Genomic DNA, 21,653 nt, shown 5'->3' on the forward strand with positions numbered 1-21,653 from the left:
TATAAAAAAGTTAATAATTTGATAGTATGTATCGAGACGAATTTTAACAAGATCCCACTTGACTACGTTTTTCTTTATATAAATATATTGGAGTCATAATTGATGAATGAACAGGGTCATTTTATCAAAATGTTTCATTTAAAACAGGACGGAGGAAGTATCTAAATTATGCTGCACATGTCGTGATAAATGGACATACTTAATAGTTCTTTTTATTTACTTTAAACTCCTTTTCTTGAGAGCCAATAATGGCCACTTAATATGTGAAGTGGTTCACGTTGAAAATGTCATATCTTATGTTAAGGGGGGTGGAAGAGGAAGAGTTAGTTCAAAGTGGTAAGCGTTCTCCAGAGGTACAAATTGAGAATGTTAGCTAGTAGGCCCAGGTTTTGTCTGTTGGAAATGTCTTTCTTGGTGAGACATAAAACCACCAGACGCGACAAGAGAGGGACACCAACGAAACCACTAGACGCAATAGGGGAGGGACGACGAACAACTTTAGGAAACTTAAGAGAAACGAACGAAAAATAAAAGAGAAGGCTAAAAGAAACAGATGAACTCGCAGAGAACAGCCGGAGACCTAAACAGCGTCGAAACTCCGGCGAGTTCCTAGGATTTTGTTTTAGAGAGAAGGTAGAGGGTAAGCGTTAATGAGAGTTTTTCTGGTTGTTAATTGTTATAAGTATGGATTATCGAGTAAATCTTGAAGGGGTTAATATTTAATATACTATATTTAAAGGATAGATTTCTTTGTGATGATTAAGGTGGGCCTTTTAATATTTATTTTTCTTTTCTTAAAATAAATATTTAAATGGTGCAATGTTTAAATGTAAAATTTATTTTTATTACACTTTTTAGATTATTATTTTGAAAAGATTCAACCTTACATCATCTCATATATTAGAATCAGTATCTAAAATCCACGATCATTATATAACCAAAACTGAAAATTCAAAAAATCAAAGTCATTAGATATGTTAAGTTCAAAATTAATATCCAGGGTAATATTCATCATCCTGGAAATTTAAAATTGGAGGTTCCACCATGATAGAAATATTCAAAATTTCAAGTTTAAATTAATTATGTTCGAGCTCCAATTAGGTTCTTACATTTAATAGTGATCATTTCAAATAGAAAGTCAATGCATTATACTTCAAGAATAATAAAAGAAGATTACTTATGACCTGTTTTTCCCAGCTTATTTTCAGTTCAGTTCAATTAAGTTCAGTTCAGTTCAGTTTAGTTCAAATCAGTTCAGTTCAGTTCAGCTCAACTCTTGACAATACTTTTACTCTCACATATCACTATTCATTTCAATTCAGTTCGATTCAATTCAGTTCAGTTCAGCTGTAGAGAACGGACCCTATGTTGCAAAAAAATTTGGTCAACAAGAATTTGTAAAATTGGACATAAAATCTCTACTGAAAAAGATGGCGACATAAAGTATCATAACTATTGATTATAAAATGGATAAAATGAAATGGATAATTGTAAAGTCGTAATGGTTCATAATTTTATTTCTAATTAAAGAGATATTTTGAAATATTATATAAATAGCTGAAAAAAATAGAATGATTTCAACTCTCATAAAAAAAGTTAATTTATGTCCAAAATTTACTTGGATCATGTATTCAACTATTCACATTATAGAACAAGGGAGTATGTTTTTCCTTCTTTAAAAAAAAATAAAAAATGAAGGATTCAAGTATAGTCACTAGAATGATATAATTAATCCACTTCCTCCATTTATGTCTCTCCATCATCCACATTCTCTGACATTCTCCCTCTACGGCCTACGCCCCTTTTTTTCTTTCTTTAAATTTTCAAAATCAAATTTGAAAAAGTAGTATTATTGTAATAGAATCTGTCAACCCCTTGTCTTACGCTCACAGAATTCTTTCCCCATTTTCTTTTTTATTATTAGCCATCTAACCGACTAACACATAAAAACAACATCTTAAAAAAACCCAAAAATAGGCAACCAAAAAAAAAAAAAAAATATTTCCATTGAAATGGAAAGGTGACCGGTATTTTCAATACCAGTAAACCGGAAAACCGCTTTCATTTTAGCCTGAAAACCGCGTTTTCTTCATCCTTTATTAAAAAAAAAAAGGAAAAGAAAAAAAATTGAATCTTTTACTTTGTTTAAGCCCTTGATTCCCGTCAAAAGAAAAAAGCCCTTTTTGGTTTCTGGGTCTCTGAAATCTGGTTAAAGTTTTGATTTTTTGATCCGGGTATTTAGAATTTTAGAGGAAGGAGGTAGTGGTAGATGCTAAAGTGCGCCGGGGTTGCGTAGGGTAATGGTGGAGGAAGAAGGAGGAGATGATATAGTAAGGTGGGGTACATGGGAAGAGCTTATCTTATGTGGGTCTGTTCTTAGACATGGTTCTCACAATTGGGATGCTGTTGCTTTGGAGCTCCAAACCCGGACCCTTTACCCGTACCATTTCACCCCTCAGGTATATCAATCTCTCTATATCCCCAGATTTTAATTTTTTTTAGGTAGGTAAGATAAAGGGTCCTACTAGATTAAAACCTCTCGTAGGTCAACCTGGCCAGGTTAGCGGGGTAGTAGGTTAGATACTTTTGTCATTAAATGGTTAATGTTTGATATTGTTATATGAATACCTTGGTTGTTTAAGATATGTTCATTGATGTTTAATATATGAGGATTTATCCTATGATTAGTAACATAACTGTATTTGGTGCTGTTTTGTTATCCTTGTTATAATTATTTTATTCTTCTGTAATTCTGGATTTGCCCCACTAATGCGTTGCTAGATTTACTCGGTAATTTTTATCGATTTTAAGAAAAATCATTAACTTTTTTGTAGGTAAATTGGTTGCAATAATTTCTTTTTGTAACCGTATAACCTAGACGTACTAATTGGGTCGAAGCGTACTAGTCCGTTCGGTATCATTGTCAGTTTTCAAGTTTTCCTTTTGTACTTTTTTTTTTCTTATGAATGTAAAAGTCATATGAGTTGAGGGATATAATGAACTTAAAATTAGTTATATTATGTTCATGTTTGGTAATTAGAGGTTAGTTGTTAGCTCTTAGATGATTGTATTAGCTAGTTTGACTAGCTGTTTGTGTGAAAGTGTTTGGTAGATAGTTGTTAGCCAATTGGTACTTAATTAGGTGAAATGACCAATAAGGATCTTGGAATAATTTATTGGAGTTTTTTTTGGTAAAATGTAGTAAATTTGACCGACTTTAGGATACGTTAGTCATTATAGAACTAAATTTACAAACCTCTCTTAAAAAAACTCATATTTGTAGCTTTTTCAAAATTAGCTTTTGGGCTTAAACCTCTCTTTCAATTCTCTCTCAACCAAATACTTCTATTAGATGTTTGGACTAGTCAAACCTCTCTATTCATCTCATACCTCTCTTTTTACCCCCAAAACTCCCTCAACCAAACACCCTCTATATTAAACATGTCAATCATGAAAACTAACAACAAAAAACTAAAAACTAAAAACTAGAAACATAAATCAATAACAAAGAGGCCCAAGTTTCAGTTTCAGATAGTTCTTTGCCGGGTTTCTAAAAAGTTTCGGTTCAGGTTATTGGAGATGATAGAGATATAAAGTATATGTTTAACTTGCACTTGATAACATGATCAAAGTTGATATCCCTAGATGATCCCAAGATCTAACCTGCACGTGAGTCTTGATACCATGATAAAATATGGAAAGGTATAGGAGTATAGTAGGCTAAATAGGTAACCTACCACAATGAGGAAACTAGGAACAAGATATGAAATTTAATCATTGACGTATATGAAATTAGATTGACATGTGACTTTCTTCAGAATTACCTATAAGTTCAATACCATTATAACCATATATTACCAATTACCAAACAAGCCGTAGGAGTATATGTTATGGATGAACAACAAATGTATTTTGCCAAAATGGAATTAATACAGATTATTTGCAAAATCACGTGCTATTTGATGTTATTAAATTAATACCATTGTCGTTAGGATATGTAGGCTTTGTAAGATACCGTGTTTTGTTATTGCTTATTGTTCTAGAATAATTATTGCTTAAAAGCTTGAACCTAGGTTCTGGCCTTCTGGGTGCATTAGCTGGCATGTTTTTATCGCACTACCGTATCATATGTATGGAGGCCTTTGATCCTAATTTTGAGTAAAAGCAATTAAATGAATAAAGGAAGAGAGAGGGAAGGTTGTTTTACTCAGCTGAGATTGGGTGATATTTTGATCCCTTAATGTCATTACAATTTACATGTATTGTTGTGCTAGTTTGAGTAAGTTTGTCTTTTAAGCTTTGTCAAACGGAGATGTCCTTTTGCTCAACCATCTCGAACTTTTAAATGTGACTATAGATCCGAAATTTGTTAGGTCTGTAGGTCATAGCTCATAATGGAGTAGAAAATCCTTGAATCCATAGGCAGACTTGTACTACCTCAGTGGCGGATATCCACCATCTCTATTTTGGTGAAAGTCTCATTTCGGGTATTTGTAAATGGGGAGAAATAATTCTTTTATTCCTGAATCAAAGAAAGCATGTCAAATGGCAAAGGTGAAATCATGGACATAGATAAGTTGCCAACTTAATGAGTTGATGTTAATTTGCATCCTCATTCTATTTTTTTTGGGGTTTGGCACTATTATATCCCGTTCTATATTTTGTCCTTCACTCGGGGGTAATATTTTTTGTTGGCTTGTGCTAGGTAACTTATGACCAATATAATATCTTGTTGGAGTTTTTAGCTCCTTGAGGGATAGTAGTAAATGCAAATTGGTCTTTCTAGTAAGGCTTGGTCATTGTTGGATGTTAAGAACCTTTAATGACCTTAAAGGCCCTATTGAAGGACTTTAGCATTATATGAAAGGTAATCATTGACGTATATGGAATTAGATTGACAGCATGCTGGAGTTAACTTACAGAAGTTGGTTGAACTCCTTCCCGTGTGATTTCTGACTTATAAATCAAACCTAGTAAAAGTTGTTTGCACTGTCATTTATCCCGCTATGATATCAGGGATGATTTCTTGTGGCCATTTCCTTGCTATCTGGATGCCCTTACAACAGTGTTGGTTATCTACTTAGGGAATTGATATGTCCAAGTATCCATCTTGAACAGCAATAGTTAAAAATTTATTTCTGTGTAATTATTGATTTCGCCTCTATGTTCAAGGTTATGATTAGTATATACGCAGAAATCGGTAGCAACTTTTTAACTGTCCCCATGAGCTGGGCGTCAGTCATTTGAATGGTAACTTCTGTTGTGGTGTTGCTTTGATGTGGATTCTGGGTTTATATTAAATTGCTGGTGTTAATGTCTCATTTGCTGAGCCTGGGTCTCACTTTTATTTTCTATGTTACTTTCAATTAGTAAAGGGCAACGCTTGCGAATATTTTCAGCTCCGCATGTCCAGAACCTTGGTAGGCTAGTTTTTGCTGTCTATATGCTTGTGATAGGACTTAGAAATGAAATTTAGGTAGATAAGATTCAAGAAGAACAGCTCTTTTTTTTTGAATAATTTTGATTTTGAGGTAATTTCACAATGATCTTGTTGGTACATTTTTTTAGATTATACAATTGAGAAATGCCTTGGTGCACCATGTTTATAGGAAGCTTGGCCTTGTGAGCTATCTGCGTCTAGACCACATATTTCGCTGGTTCTACAGTTTCATCTCAGATTTTATTTTTTTGTAGTTGCTGAGATTATTTATCATACATGATTGCTCATGGTGGGTTTGGACCACGGTTCTAAGTTCTAACCTGTTTTTTAATGCATTGATGCCTCTGTATGTTGCTTGCCTTTTGTGTAGCACGAAAAAGTAATCAATATACCTAATAACATGTTGAAACAACTGCAGGTGTGCAAAGCCAAGTATGAAATGTTGCAAGAGGGTTATTCTGACTGCTCGTAAGTATAATGCTTACTGCCACTGCTTTATTTGGTTCAGGTTAGACTAGTTGATTATGTTATGCATGCTTGACAAACTACAAGTCAGCGTCATCTGTTTGACGTGACATTCCCTTTTAAAGATTTTTATCTTGTTTGAGTCCTGTTGAACTCATCTCAATGAAATTTGCATCAGCTTTCTAGAGCGTTGATCAGAGTTGAGATTGTTTTTATGTTTGATGGCTAGTACTCAGAATGAGTAATCTTGAACTGTGAATTGTGATAAAAAGGTCTCTATCGGTGGAGGGCTTATGGATCCTGAAAGTGACATTATGTTGGCATGCTTTCTGCCAGTAGCAGTATACTAGTTTTATTCTTCATCTGTCCCTCCCTCCACCTATAAAATTTTGAATTAAAAATATGGGTTCCTCCGTGAGGGAGACTGATCTGTTGGAGAAGCCCAACTTTCTACGCTGAGCAAAGATCTAATGCAAGTTATAGGAAAAGATGAAAAGCTTTGAAGTGATTTTTCTCATTACAAAAGCATATTATTCATCATAATAGTAATTAATAGTGTCTCTATGTATGCTTCATTGTGATTGTAATATTAGGTAACATGTTTTTGCCTTGTTTTAAAACTATTATACTTTGGAATAATATCTGCGTTCACCTTTAAAATTGCTGATTTTTCAGTAATTGACTTGCTGTTTGCATTTTAACTTAGTGCTTGGTTTGAAGAGTTGCGGAAAAAGCGTGTAAATGAATTACGTATAGAATTGGAGAAATCAGAGGAATCAATTGGGTAAGCAATAGTAATCCTTGTTCTAATCCTTATGTCAATCGGAAAGTATTTTCCACCTTTATTATGTATCTGATTGTAGTGAAGTTGGGAAGGGGGGGGGGGGACAAGTACAACAGTCATGTTGTGTTTTTACATTCTTTTGTGGATATCCCATGGGAATTTAGTTATCCTGTCATTGAGTCATTGCGATTTTGAATCTGAATTTGCTGGATACACTGTGTTGCCAAGGTTTTTTGGGTTCTAAAAGAGGGGGGCAGGGATTGTACCTTCTGTGTAATAGGAAAAAGAAGTGAAGGTAAGAGAAGAGACAACATGCAATTGCTCCAATCAGTAGATGTGTAAAGATTACGTAAGTGATTAATTAGATAAGGTAGAAAATTAAGAAACAAGAAATGAGGTAAAACTGATGATACAAGAGTACTTGGTACAAGTAGAGCGTACTGCAGCATAACCCACAATATGACGTCGTCAGGTTCTAGAATCCATGTGGCTGACCCATGTAGAAAGTTCTTTTAATTAGGTTGTCAGCAGAGTTGTATCTCCCCTCGACGCATTCCTTTTTCTATCTAAAGTGATTAGTGTATCTCTATGCACACAATTTTGTCTTCTATCCAGTACTTGTGTACTACTAATTCTTGTTTTCTCCTTGTCCTTCCCCATCTATAACTTCATCGTTATTGCTGTTAACTTATTATGGTGGCTCTTGTTATTATCAACTCTTTTGAATACTACTATAGTACTATTACTGAATAGCAACTGTAATACTCAGTGTCGGTCAGACATACCTTGTTCTTTTAGTCCCTTTAGTTTTCTATGTATTTTAGTCATTTAGAAAGTGCTCCTGTTTTCTGAAATAATGTTCACATTTGCAAGTATCATAACTATGGAAAAGACGAAATTACCAACAAAAAGTGGTGCCCCTGGGCCCTGACTACTACCTATTACTATTATCTTTGGTCCTGTTTCTATATTCAGTACTTCATTATTCCATAGCAACGTTAATTTCGGTTCTTTGGGGGGAGGGGTTTGTGAAACAGTCTTTGACTAGATGGGTAAGGCTGCATATACGTGGATCTTCAGAACCTCGCTTATGGCGGATCCATATTAAATGGTTGTTGTATAGAATCTATGTGGTATGTAGTCGCGATGCAAAGATGATTTTTGTGAATTTTTGATATGGATTTTGATTATGTATGGGTACTTGGAATGGAAAGGCATGCTTTTATCAAATTGAGTACTATCTACTTGGAATATTTTTTTTAAAAGCATAAGACAACAAAGTTTGTAACACTCATTTATGACATAAATTTTTATGCAGTTCTTTGGAAACAAAACTTGAAACCCTGAAATCTGAGAAAGCAGTGTGCAGTTATCCTGATTATGGTTGCAGTGCAGCTGAATCTGCTCAAGCACTATGTAAATTAGGAGGAAATGAATCTGCAGAAAAAGAGGCATCTCGGGATGGATTATCTGCTGGTAGCTTCACTCAGGAAACCCAGACAACTTGGTTACAACAATGCCAAGCTGCTGCTACTGAAGCATCAGTGGAAGAGTGTGAAAGAAAGCCTTTGGATTTGGGACCTTCTATAAGGCTAGAGAAGTTTCCAAGTATAGAAAAGTTAGCTGAGACCATGCGCTCAGAACATGGCGTGAATATCAGGAGGAGAAGGGGGAAGAGGAAAAGAAAGGATTTGAACAAGGAAGGTAAAGAAGGAAGTGTTGGAGAGAATAATCTGATGTGTTCACCAGATAGTGTGATGACAACCACCTCACAAGTTGAGGAAAAAGTGATCAGTGGCTATGTCCAGCCTGAAACATCTCCTGACGCAAATGATCAGAATCCCTCTACAAGTAAACAGCAAACAGATGATTTCATTAAAATCTTTGATTCTATTATGGAGAACGAACATGCATCTGTTTTCAGGCGTCGACTCGATAGCCAGGTATGAGCAATAGAACATCTTTTATGTCTCTCTCTCACATCCCCCGGTCCCCATTTTGTGCCTCTTCTGGTGAAATTCTCTATCATCTTCTCTCTTTGAAGGTGCATTTTTCTCAACTTCAAAGAAAGTTCAAGGAAAAATAAATTTAGACAAGTTTAGATAAAACCTCCAATAAATTTAAATAAGTTCAGAGAAGTTCCAATAAGTTTAATGAAGTCATGTTAGTTCCAATAAGTTTACGTAAGTTCAGCAGAAATAATGTGAAGAGAACGCACCGAGCTGGCTGGAATCTTTGTAAGCTTTAGCTCTCGCTTGTCCCAGGTACTTGGTGATCAATTAGTGGAACTAAGCATGAAATATTATGTTAGGGATTGGGAGAGGGTAGTGGGGATGAGTGTACTTCCAATCTTTTTTGTGGGTAGTGCAATGGGAATTGAAGTAAAAACGAATTATCCACTTCTGTATTGTAACAGTAGAACTCAAATTTCTCTGGATTAAACATGTGAGATTCTGTTCATCCTTGGTCCAATTTTCTTGTCTTTGTTATCACTCCTTTCTACAGAATAACGAAGTTGGCAGTCTCGTTCTCTGTGAGCCTGTCGCTTCTGCCATTGATTTCCGCATATCAACCAAATCATGTGCTTCAAGTAGGTTTAATTCGTATTCAGCTGATGAGTCATTCTAATCGGTTTTGATTAGGCCAGGTCATATGCGGGTGTATTATGAATTTGTTTATCAAGATAAATTAGTCACTTTAGTCACTTAATTTTTCTTTGTGGTCATCCTCAGTTCAGATCAAAATAGGATGATCTTGTTTGGTATCAGTTTGGTTTTGCCAGGTCTAGGAACTAGGAAGGATAATTGGAGAGTTTCGAGTTGAAACTATAAGATGTTAGGAATATTCCTTTTCCAATTTTCTTTTAAATAGTACTAGCAACTCTTGAGCCAGGTCACTGGATTGTGCCATTAATAATCTGATTCTTCATTGCAGAAGAGAGCTAGATATAAGAGGATAATAAGGCAGCACATGGACCTTGACACAATAAGATTAAGAATTGCTAACAAATGCATCTCATCAACACTGGAACTACTACGAGACTTGCTGCTTCTTGCCAATAATGCACTTGTTTTCTACTCCAAGTGTACAAGAGAATACAAATGTGCATTAGTATTTAGAGATCTTGTTACTAAGGTCTTACACCAACATTACAAAACAAAGGTTGCCCCTGAAGAAACCCCAAAAGCTCCAATGCAGAAACCACCGGCAAAACCCAGAAGTGCTCGGCCCTTCAACTGTAAGTTTCACAAGAAGACAGTAAATGCTCCCGGTTGTGTGACTGATGCACATAAAGTGTATAGTCATCCTCCAAACGTTGTGTGCTCACCATCCTCGGCAGAATCATTTGCTTTAACAAAGAAAGCTCAAGGGAAACGCGGGAAAGTTGCACGAGTAAAACGGGGTAATGCTGGTATACAAGCTGAAACTCCTATGAAGGTGAGAAAGAAAGCTAGAGTTAAGTAGAAGAGCTGTAAAATTAGTAGGGATATAGTTTTTCTCCCCCACTCTTCCAAACTCCCATCTCCCTTCTCCTCTGCGCCCTAACTCTCCTTTTTGTATCTAGACTAGAGGTCTCTCCTTTTGTAGTTTAAGGAATTAAAGTTGTACAGCCTCATCATGAGAGTAATGGCTAAAACAAATTCTTACCTGCGACGTGCTACCACCATTATTTGATAATGTATTGTGGATTATCAATTAGCATAAACGTGTACCAAATTTGACAGCTTATAGTTCTACGTGCTCCTAAGAATTTGTAGTCAAGCAATGGATACTGTATTTAATGAGACACATTTTTCATCCATTACAAGGCCATAGGACATAGTATCTAATACAATTTCTCTAAAACTAGGTGGTCTTAGCAAAGATCATGAAACTATTTTGCCAGAAATTAGGAACAGTTAAAGTATTAGAAAAGAGAATTATCTTAATTTCGCTTTTAAGTTTATTCAGTTGAGTAATCAAGAGAGTCAATTTTTTCCCTCAAATTCTATGTAATTATAGCACAAAGGTGTATCTTGGATTATCTGATGAGGCAAAGAACTCTTAAAACTCGATTTATTGGCCAAATGGACAAAATAATTATATAGGTTTTACAACAAATGATACTTGGACTTTATCGGATATACTACTTGATTGTCAAGTGAGTCTCCCTTACATGTAACGCTTTTTGTCATTCGATGAAGGCAAGGTTCTCTACACTTATCCTCATACATCTAAAAATAAGAGTCCTTACAAGTCTTAATCTCGTGACTCGTGACATCAATTATTGATATCAAATGTATTCGTTGCTAAAATGACAACTTGAAGACTGTTCAGATTATCAAATACTTCTTTCATTTTGAAATAAGTGAAACATTTCATTTGAAAAGCTCTTACATGAAAAGAGAAGTGTCACTTATTTCAAAATGAAAGAAGTATAATAAATGATTATATAACTTTGAAAATCGAAAAACTAAAAATTTAACCGTAATTATTACAATTTTAATTTAGGAATTTACCAAATACGATACAGAAAGGTTTTTAGTAAAAGAATGTAAGGTATACTTAACCAAAATTAGTTTCTAGATTTAAAGTTTGGACAAGTTGAAGTATTTAATATTGCAAATTTAGCAACTTTAAAATGGTTGGACGACAATTTTGATTTTTTTTTTATACCTGTATATATATTATCAACCACAAGATGGACATATTAAAGAATATTATAGCATATTAAATTTATGTGATCATCAGAATTTGTAAGTGAAAGGGTTGAAAAAGCTAAAGTGGACTTCATATGTCAATTATATATTTGCTTAAATTGCCATCATTGATCTCAATTGTTTAATGTGATGAAACTTTTACGCACATTAGTATAATCTTTTTAGCATCATTAATTAATTATATAGGTATTTTAGATCAAAAGTTTCGATTTTCTTCTGTTGTACTGTATCTTATATTAGTATTTTTTTAAAAGCTGTATCTTATATTAGTATTATTTTAATAGCTTATGTTATTATTCATAAAAATTGGGATTTGACTGCGTAAGATTTAGGATACGAGGACTTCATAAAACATTATAAACTGATAATCTATGACTTCGTATGAAGCAAACCAAGCAAGGTTGAAGAATAAAAACAATAAAACGAGTTTACAAATTTGACAAGTGGTTGATTAAATAATGTTTGTCAACTTTAATCCTATTTTCACCCCAAATTTAAATTATGATAAGCAAATAACCATTTACATTTTCATATCTATAATGTTATTTGAAAGGTTGTTGCAAAATAAAAGATAAGAATTTGAAAGCTTTGATATATGAACCACAAACATAATTAGTGAAATTGTAAATAATAAAAAAACACAAAAGAGGAAAGGGGACACTATAGCCTCTCGTAAAGATCGAAACTTAGAAATATATAATTTCGCCAACAACATCACCATTCAGCCATTCACCAACAACAACACACATGGGAACTTTTAATTATTAATTAATTAAACTATTCCTAAACTCCACCTAAATTATAATCATAATTATAGTACAACTAAGCATTTTTTAGAGAGAGAAAGAAAACAACATAAAAAGCTTATTAGAGAGAGAGAGAGAGAGAGAAAGAAATCAGAAAATAGCGAGAAAACACAACAGTCAAAAAGAATTGAAATTAAGGTTACTCGTCTTCTTTGTTGGTTCCTTAAAACCAGCTAAGCTAATTTTCCGACACTTTTTTGTCTCCTTCTCTTTCTCTCCTCCATAACTATAACTTTAAGCTTTCTCTCTCCTCATTTCAACTCGGTGCATCGTATTTACATTCTACTGAGTCGACTCGTTCCCAAGAACTTCATAACTAGCTCAACCCACAAAAGTTTCTTCTTTTTATATTCGGAATTTGGTTAAAGTTTTAAACTTTTTATCTTCTAAGAATCTTCAGGTATTTCCTTTTTTTTGTTTTTTTTATCTTGTACATTTTTAAAAAAAATTATGATTTGATCCCAATTTCTGATATTTTCTCGCTTAATTCTGTTACATGCAATGCCGGAATCTAAAAGATCTATGATTTTTGTTTCTGTTAAGTTTGATTCGATAAATTTTCGCCTCACTCTTTGCTTTTATTTATTTATTTAATTGTATTTATTCATATTGGTGTTATGGATTTTTTTAATTAGATAGAATTTCTAGCCGATAATTAATATTAATAATATACAAAGAGTTTATCTTTTGTCAAAAATCACAAAGTGAAAAAAGAATTGATTAACCTACCACAAATATGGGAGTGGGTCAAATTCTCAAGAGCATGTTTCATAATTCACGCAACTGAAAATATACATATATATGTATATATTTTGTGTTCGTAAAAAAGCTTGGATTGTGGGTGATAAATTAAAGAAATAATTTTCGTTTTTTATTCTATCTGTGGTTTGGAGGTAAATTGTATTTGGTGGGTTTTGATTTTCATTAAAATTTGTTATTCTGGGTTTTGTAGGATTTTAATTGAATTAAGTTTTTTCTTCTAAAAAGAGCAACAATTTAGCAGTAATAGTGTATAGTTTTGTGATGTAGATGGATTACTACTAAAGTGCAATGTGTGCATGTGTTGATTAGTGTGGTGGGTGTTTGCTGTTTTTGGATTTGGAGTTTCCTGAGGGTTTAAGATTTTTGCTGATTTAGTAGAAATATATGTTGCTTCATTAAGATTCACCCTTCTTTTTTTGACCAACAATTTATTATTAGAATCACTACACTTAGTCACAACTCACAAGTGTTGTGTGATGTTGGTGAAATGTAATGTGAATTTTGTTTACTAATTTTTCAGGTACTTAAATTTTTTTTCTTCTTCAATCATTTTGTACTTCTTGTTTTAATCTTGTAAATGGAGGCAGTGGTTTAGTGAAGTAATTAATAGCTAGTACTTTGAATTTTTCCATTAAACTAGTGCAGATTGTAGTATTATGCTCTTTTTTCTTTTTCTTTTTTCATGAAATTCCTGAATTCTGTCAAAAACATTAGGCAGAGAAGCATTAATTTGGTTATTCAAGTTATGAAAGCATATTTGTGTTTTTAGTGTCACTCATCTTATGATATTTCGAATATTGCATGTGCCAATGCCAACAACTTGTTAGCTGAGTATTATCTACTTGATAAGGAGCTATGATGCTATTATGTAGTGTAAAAATGTATTAGATGTGATTAAAGAAAATTAAACCCCCCATTGATCGTTTCTTCTTGTGAAGTTTATTGCTGATTAATGATGTAGTTCCTCTGTTTTTCTTTTTGTTTGCTACACTTCCCTGGAATGAATATGTATTGCTACACACCATTTTGTACATGTTTTTTATGTTCAAAAGGGGATTTTACCTATCTTTCGTGTTCCCCTTCTCTTTGCCTCTACCTTTCTTAAAATCTTTGCACTTTCTCTTTGTAGCATCTAAAAAGGAATGCAGGAAGTATGTCATATAATTTGAGTTCCTTGCTTCTCTGTCTCTTGCTTCTTTTTTGTTGGTTTATTTTTGTTGGGAGGTGATGGGGATCGGGGTGGATATATGGGGAAGTAAGTAAAAAATGTTTTCTGCAAGTGTTTTCGTCAATGAATGAAAAAGTTATGTTTTCAAGTTTCAACAGTTGATGCGTATATGGAGAATCTGGGCTATCAATTCCCAGGTTGAAAAGAGTGCCATGTCATAAGTTTGTTGCTAACCCTTTTCCTCACTCCCATTTAGTAAAAAGTGGTAGATTCAGGTGCATTTTGTGAATCTTGCATAAGTTATGAGTTATGACAATAACTTCTCTATTCATTCCTTGCTGCAGTTTGTTATGAGAAAGAGGTAGGCTAAACTTGAATGTCTATGAAGACATTTAAAGCATGGAGATGGTTGCCTAGAAAGAAGACTCTCCTGTCTGATGCGGTAAAGTTTGCACCATAGGTTCCTGTTGCAGTTTTTGAGTGACTGCAAAGAGGGAACTTCAAAATCTAAATTTTAAGATTCTGACACATTCATCTTTTTTCAGGGACCACATGGAGCACATGGATTCAGGATGAGACAACTAGCTTTCATGGGATTTGTATGTATAGCGATGATGTTCATTGTGTACAGAACTACAAACTACCAGTATCAACAGACAGAGGTGCATTGATACAAAATCCTTGATTTGCTTATTATAATTTGCTCTCATCTCTTGAAGAACCTGTTTGATACTAGCTTGTGCTTGCAATCATGAGAAACTTATCAGTGACGGATGCATGTTGAAACCCTGTCTTTCTTGAAGCATATGGATAGTATCAGCTATTAGATTTCAAAGAAGTTTACTTAACATTAATTTTTTTGTTGTTGTTGTCAGCATATGTTAGAAACTATGGACTTGGATAAGTGAATGCTAACTATTATCTTCTTCCATGCTGGTGCTTTTTCAGATAGACGCTAAAAGGCATCCTTTTGATAGCATAGAGGTGACGTTGCCAAATTCACACGACTTGCAGGATCGCCTTCGTGTTATTTACTATTATTCTCATCATGCTGTCTAATCTCCATCTGGTTTCTTGTATCTCTGGGTTGTTGTAGTTTCGAAGAATTTTACATTTCTATCACTCATTAGAAGTTCGAGCTTTTGCTTATATTTTTCTTATATCCAGAATTCAAGGACACTGGAATTGAATAGATTACCTCAAGGCATCATTCAAGCACGATCGGATTTGGAGTTGAAACCCTTGTGGTCTCGTACAAGGGATAAGGTCAGCGTCAATCTCTTTTGCACCTTCCAATAAGACAGTCCATAGTTAAATAACTTTTGTGCTCATTACACTATTTCATTTCGTTTAGAACTAACAGTTAAATGTTACCAGCTGATGTGCTCTGTCTGTTTCCTTTGTCCTTTTGTTCTCTTTGCCCCCCTTTTTCTTGGAGGCTGAGTTGCTAGGTTACATTATTACATATTCTTTGCCGTCCCTTGCAACAATTTGGAAGTGCAGTCTCTATCTTTGGAATGCGAAAAGTATTTTATCAAATATGTTTTTCTTAACAATTCATTTTTGTTATGATAGGTTGATGACTCCACCAACCATAACTTACTTGCAATTGCTGCTGGTATTAAACAGAAGCATAATGTTGATTCTATAGCTCAGAAGGTGTATAGTCATATACAACTGGATATTTCTAATTTACATAGTATCTAGTTTTGCCTTTGGCCAATCTTACATTTTTTCACTACAGTTTCTTGCAGAAAATTTTACAATTATGCTGTTTCATTATGATGGCAACATGAACAGCTGGTGGGATTTAGATTGGAGTAACAAGGCCATTCATATAGTTGCACATAATCAAACAAAATGGTAACACCACAAATACTTCTGTCTTCGGTTTTCCACATATTTTCCTGTCAGATGATCTTTACTGTGGATCTATCATTTCCTGCTAAGGGTTGCATGATTGAGATCTGGGTTGCTATTATACATTGAACTTGGTAACCTATATGCAATGATTATATGTGCAACATATATATTTTGACCGGAATTACACTTCATAGTTTTGTGGTTTAATTGAATGGGGGGGGGGGGTTGAAGCTAGTCTTATCCATTTCATGAATTTAGAGGGCCAGTGGTGATAGCAGAGATTCAAGAAGTAAATATGAGATTCTGAGAATTGCATTGTTATTGTTCTGTGCCTAGAATATTGACAAAAGGCAGTCAGCCAGTCAATTACTTCTTACAGTTGATAATCTTACAGTTTTCGTGAAAAATGATATCAAGATGTGGACATCATGTGCTACAAATTAGCTTTACTTTTCAGCTATATTTTCTTCCAACGTTGCTCTCTCAGTTTGTTGGAGGATTGACCCTTATACCGTTCTCTGTTAATTGGTTGTTTAGGTGGTTTGCAAAACGCTTTCTACATCCAGATATTGTTTCTATCTATGACTACATATTTCTCTGGGATGAAGATCTAGGGGTGCGGCACTTTCATCCAGGAAGGTATATCAGTGTATTTGTGACACCACAATCTTAGTTTGCACTGCTCCCTGCAAACATTATGATCAAAGCTGTCTAAATTTATTGGTTTGTTCGAGCTTTGGATTTAAATACTAGATGATGAAATCTTTTGTGCCAGTGGATGGTTTTGTTTAGAAGAGGGATATGTAAATGTGACAGTTGCTTTTTGGAAGATGATAATAATGAGTTGACTATGTGAATTATTTTGTTCCCCTTCTATATTTCTTGTAATTACTTCCAGAAGGCAGAAATCACAGCTTATAAAACCTATCTGTTCTTTTGATCCATGATTTAGAAGCTAGACCTGGGGAGAGGAATGCATTTTGCTACTGACAGGACTGTTCTCCCTCTGCTATGTAACAAGATGCATGATCTTTTCGTTTCTTTGCCAAAGGTACTTGAAAATTGTGAAAGCTGAGAGATTTGACATATCTCAACCAGCTCTGGATTCCAATTCGACTGAAATACATCATCGTATTACGATTCGTAAAAAAACAAAGATGTACCATAGGTAACTAACTAGGCTGGTCTTTGTCTGCATTTCGCTGCTTTATCAGAATAAATCAGATCATTGTTGTGTGCCATTTTCTATGCAGGAGAATCTATGATTCCCGGGGTTTTACAAAGTGTACAAGTTCTAGCATGGGACCACCATGCACTGGGTAAGCACTAAGTATATGCAAATGTGATGTTCACCAGCTCAATCGTTGGTTCTTGCTATTTTTTTCCAGTTGTCTCTTCTGTTTCTGTTTCTTGCTTTCTTGTGCAATGGATCAGTTTGTTTCTCATTGTTATCTGAATTGGAAATTGATGGCAAAGAATCTTCAAAAATCACGTGTAGATTCATTCTAGGAAATGCCTGATCTGTAGGATGTTTGAGGTTTCCCTGAACTGTCCTGATGGCCCCTGAAGCCACGCATGTGTAAAATATCTTGCTGGCCTAGCCTTGTAGTATCACTAGTTTTAATCATGTTTTGATGAATGCTTTTACTTTTTAATTTGTTGGAATGAAGAGTAGTGTCTTTAATAGGGACTTAACCATCTTTGTGAGCTAATGGAGATTTATCAGCTGTTATAACTTATAAGATAACAGACAACAACGACTTGATTAATGCAAGGAGTAAAAAGGAGCATACAAATTCATTTTTGTGTAATGCTCAGATTTTATATGAAAATTCCTTTGAGGCAATCAAGAGCAAAATTTTGAAAATGTTAAGCAGGTCATATTTAAGAAAGTTAAATCATTCTCAGCCACCCAGAGTGGGCATGCTTTCCTTCTCTTTTGGGTCGGTTCACTAAATGTTGCTGCAGATGCCACTGTGTATGCTAATCCACATGCAGTCTTCTACTTTTTATTAGGTTTTTGAGGAGAGTATAGTGTTTTTGAACAGAGAAATTGTTCCTTCCGTGGGAGTTTATTTTACTCCGAAAATACGTAACTGAACTGGCCCTAAATACAATACCAAAACAGAATCGGTCGTTTGAAATGCCAGGTTCAAGGCATCCCAACAACCTATCTTTATGTATGTGGTGTAATGAAATGGGTACAGACGGTGATTGTGGTTTCTTAGCATCAACTGTCCTTTTCTATAAATATCAGTCTTCAAGGGATGAAGTTTGAGAAGTAGTGGCCTGCTATGTAAGACACGGATTGAGTGTCTACTCGGATACGGGTGTCCAAGTGTCCGACTCGGTTATTTTGTAGAAAAAAGTCAAGTTTTTAGTTTAAAATGAAGTGTCCAAGTAAAGTGTCATGTCGGACACGACACCCCGTTTTTGAGGTAAATATAGGTGTCCGAGTAACAATGGTAGCCTGTTGTGGGGTTGCTTGATGTTCATTGTTATTTGTTATTTGTGGTATAGAGTTCCTACCTCTCCTTGTATATTTCTTTTGTAGGTGGGTGGAAGGCATGGCTCCTGTATTTTCGAGGTCAGCTTGGCGTTGTGCTTGGCATCTTATACAGGTATGTAACTGTTTTTGCAAGTTGAAGGGTATAAGAGCTGTCTACTTTCCGCTGCATGCTGCCATTGATATTACATCAGTAGTCTGGTGAAATTAAAGCTTTATTGCGAGTTGTTAGCTCATGGCTTCCATCATAACTTCGGGATGTCTTCTACCCATAGACATGAATGTAATATTGTTTATTTTGTTATATTGTACTTGATAAGGTTGACTTGGAGTTCTGGCATTTTGATTTTTTAGCTTAATTTCTTATATTTATGTTTATAGCCTCTTTAAAAGTTCATAGTCTTCTTTTGCATATTGTAACCAACTGCTGCCTGCCTTGTTACAGAATGATCTTGTTCATGGCTGGGGATTGGATATGAAGCTCGGTTATTGCGCACAGGTAAGATAATGAAGACTCTTTCTTCGGTGGATCTTATGTTATTCTTTATGGTTGCAAATGGATGACAGGGAATGAGTTTAAGATTAAAATTTTCGTTTTCAGTGTAAATTGTACAACATTTACTTTGTCTTGTTGCACTCTGCGCATCATTGCTTTCATGATCCAGCAATTTATGATTGCATGTGTGTACTGTTGATGGGGTAATAAAATTAAAACTTCTAGAATGGAGACACATTTATCTGTAAGAACTAAGAACTGTAGACAGAGCAAGTTGTATTGGTGGTTGGCCTATTGGGTGTCTGATACCTACTCAGGTTGGGGTTACTAAAAAGAAAACAGAAACAAGAGGAAGAGCGAGAATGACGTTATCATCAGAAGATCAGAATTAATTGTGCTTTTGGTGTTAGGTTCCACAGATCAATCAATAAAATTCGATTAGATTATGGATATATGTAGGGTCAAAGTTTTCTAGTCATGATACTATGACGATAGTATACCTCTCTTTTGCTGGTTTCTGTCTCGGGTTCAAAATGAGATTATTTATTACTTCTCATCTCGTAGATCCTTCATATCAGAATTCTTTTGAGCTGATTTGTCCCTTTTTATTAAACATTATGTCCTTTCTTACAGTCAAGTGTTGTCTATTACCAAATTACCATGGCATGCCAGAATAATATTATTAGTATGCTATGTTATACCTAAGGAAGTTGGGGTGTCTATGTGGAATCTTTTTTTGAATTTATTGGAGGTCAGATTGATACTTTATGACTACCTGCCAACAAGAAAACCCCCTTGCATATACTACAAAAGAAGGAGAACTTAGTAGTTAGTACATCTTATTTATTATCTTCCCTGAATTCCCAAAAGATTTTACAAGGTCCGCGAGTGTAATCAGAAGCCTGTTCAAGTTGTTAACTAATACCTTGATGCAGCATACACCATTTTGTCCTCATTATTGTTATCATCTCCGTTCTTTTCTGTTGATGTGCTGAAGAGCCTTGAAGCAGGTAACTGTTTCAATAAATAACCAGAAAGAAGATTAGTGGACTGGAGTTGATACACCATTTTGTCCTCATTATTGCTATCATCTCTGTTCTTCTGTTGATGTGCTGAAGAGTCTTGAAGCAGGTAACTGTTTCAATAAATAACCAGAAAGAAGATTAGTGGACTGGAGTTTTTCGTAAAAACCTGACCAATCCTGTAAACTGAAAGATTAGGTTTCATCCTCATCCAGATTACTTGGTGTGGGTCTCCTCTCTCCATGTGGGAACTTTCAACATTATATTATACCTTTCTGGAGTATATAAAGAAATTTGGGAGAATTTTATGATTAATTCTATTAGAATTAAGAGGTTAAAGATTCACCCCACCACCCCCCGGCCCAAATTGTGTTATCAGAATCCATTCTAGGTGGTGGTTGATGTGATTTAACTATCCAAGATGCCAGTCTAAGAAGTAATGATATTTAAGTTTACATGTTATTTCCTCATATCTTAAGTTCTCATCTCATTCATATCTTATTGTGCATGCTTCCATCCAAAGAGAGTTCTCTCTGCATTATCTGCTTTGCCTTTTGTTCTATTTCCAATATCATATTAAATCGTTCACAATTGGCAGGGTGATAGGACAAAAAGGGTAGGCATCATCGATAGCGAATATGTTGTTCATCAAGGCATACAAACTCTAGGTGGTGCATCGGCTAAAAAGGTGAGCTTAAATTTATATGATGTTCTCTGATACAGTAAGCTGGACTGTGACAATGACTTGTATTTGCTATGCATTGAAATTTTAATAGAATGCTTTGTTGTACATGCATCGCCATTTTACTCAGGTCAGACCATTTGAATCTCAAATTTATCCCATGCTTCTTATAGGAGCGCTTCTGTTTGAGTTTAACTGGTCTTTCCTGATTTTATGGCCCTTATGTTTTATGCTATTAAGTATTAACACTTGATTTTCATGCAGGTCCTAAATAAAGATGGCTCTTTAAAGGTAATTCACTTTCCAGTTGTCCAATCCCTGCTTTTGGATTTACTTGTGATAGTATAATCACCATTCTACTATTGTTTCTTATGATGCAGAAACGTTCAGGCGTTGACCATCGTGCGTGGGTAAGGGCATCACTTCTAGTTTTTTGTTTTGGGGTTCTCTTATTCAAGTAAATGTTTTTTTTTTTATTTGGGGGGGGGGGGTGTTGGGTGGGTTGGTAACGGGGTACTAATGTAGAAGTATCAAATAGAAGATAATGTTTTGAATGTTGGGACATCAAAGTTTTCTCATATATGGTGTAAATGGAGCAGATTCGCAGGCAATCAACATGGGAGCTTGAAGTATTCAAAGAAAGGTGGGAGAAAGCTGTGAAGGAGGATACTAGTTGGATAGATCCATATTCGAGAAATAGTTGGTTTAACATCTTCGCTAGAACTAGAAAAATTCGAGGGAAAAGAAGGTGGTAAGAGGAATGTTCATATCATATATATATGAATAACAAAAGAGTTTCAACGTAATCGTATAGACGTTTCCAGAAGGGGTCACCTTGGTACTCAGAGGTTCATGTGGTCATATCACCGAGTTGAGTTATACCTTACATAATTCATGTTATTGCTGTGTAGTTACAGGACCACATCGATTTATTCATTATTTCAGTTTCATATTGTAAA

General features: G+C 34.8%; 2 protein-coding genes across 6 annotated transcripts; both read left to right on the forward strand.

The window, feature by feature from the left end:
- The first annotated feature begins 1,575 nt into the window (after window positions 1-1,575).
- On the forward strand, window positions 1,576-10,413 carry LOC104909087 (uncharacterized). 5 transcript variants are annotated; one of them, XM_019247198.3, is made up of 5 exons: window positions 1,576-2,459; window positions 5,859-5,908; window positions 6,612-6,689; window positions 8,008-8,632; window positions 9,627-10,413. In XM_019247198.3, the coding sequence occupies exons 1-5, from the start codon at window positions 2,301-2,303 to the stop codon at window positions 10,152-10,154; spliced, it is 1,440 nt and encodes a 479-aa protein (XP_019102743.1). In that variant the 5' UTR covers window positions 1,576-2,300; the 3' UTR covers window positions 10,155-10,413. The 5 variants fall into 5 exon arrangements, with proteins under 5 accessions (XP_019102743.1, XP_010696584.1, XP_010696582.1 ...); XM_010698280.4 differs by having other exon boundaries at window positions 1,588-2,459; window positions 5,859-5,948; window positions 9,624-10,413; XM_010698279.4 differs by having other exon boundaries at window positions 1,602-2,459; window positions 9,624-10,413.
- A 1,798-nt stretch (window positions 10,414-12,211) lies between these two features.
- Window positions 12,212-21,653, forward strand: LOC104909088 (hypothetical protein). Its single transcript, XM_010698283.4, has 16 exons — window positions 12,212-12,595; window positions 14,470-14,567; window positions 14,671-14,787; window positions 15,074-15,109; window positions 15,293-15,391; window positions 15,701-15,784; window positions 15,870-15,988; window positions 16,526-16,627; window positions 17,040-17,156; window positions 17,242-17,307; window positions 18,543-18,609; window positions 18,940-18,993; window positions 20,611-20,700; window positions 20,959-20,985; window positions 21,075-21,104; window positions 21,294-21,653. The coding sequence occupies exons 2-16, from the start codon at window positions 14,502-14,504 to the stop codon at window positions 21,447-21,449; spliced, it is 1,230 nt and encodes a 409-aa protein (XP_010696585.1). The 5' UTR covers window positions 12,212-12,595; window positions 14,470-14,501; the 3' UTR covers window positions 21,450-21,653.

This window comes from Beta vulgaris, chromosome 8 (genome assembly GCF_026745355.1).
Source record: "Beta vulgaris subsp. vulgaris cultivar EL10 chromosome 8, EL10.2, whole genome shotgun sequence".
Lineage (NCBI taxonomy): Eukaryota > Viridiplantae > Streptophyta > Magnoliopsida > Caryophyllales > Amaranthaceae > Beta > Beta vulgaris.

Excerpts from the sequence above, each read along its gene's own strand:
- LOC104909087 (XM_010698279.4), top strand. The coding sequence starts at position 2,301 with ATGGTGGAGGAAGAAGGAGGAGATGATATAGTAAGGTGGGGTACATGG. Across the intron at positions 2,460-5,858 it reads CGTACCATTTCACCCCTCAG|GTGTGCAAAGCCAAGTATGA; the intron begins GTATATCAATCT and ends AAACAACTGCAG. Across the intron at positions 5,909-6,611 it reads GAGGGTTATTCTGACTGCTC|TGCTTGGTTTGAAGAGTTGC; the intron begins GTAAGTATAATG and ends ATTTTAACTTAG.
- LOC104909088 (XM_010698283.4), top strand. The coding sequence starts at position 14,502 with ATGTCTATGAAGACATTTAAAGCATGGAGATGGTTGCCTAGAAAGAAG. Across the intron at positions 16,628-17,039 it reads CGGCACTTTCATCCAGGAAG|GTACTTGAAAATTGTGAAAG; the intron begins GTATATCAGTGT and ends TCTTTGCCAAAG. Across the intron at positions 18,610-18,939 it reads GTGCTTGGCATCTTATACAG|AATGATCTTGTTCATGGCTG; the intron begins GTATGTAACTGT and ends GCCTTGTTACAG.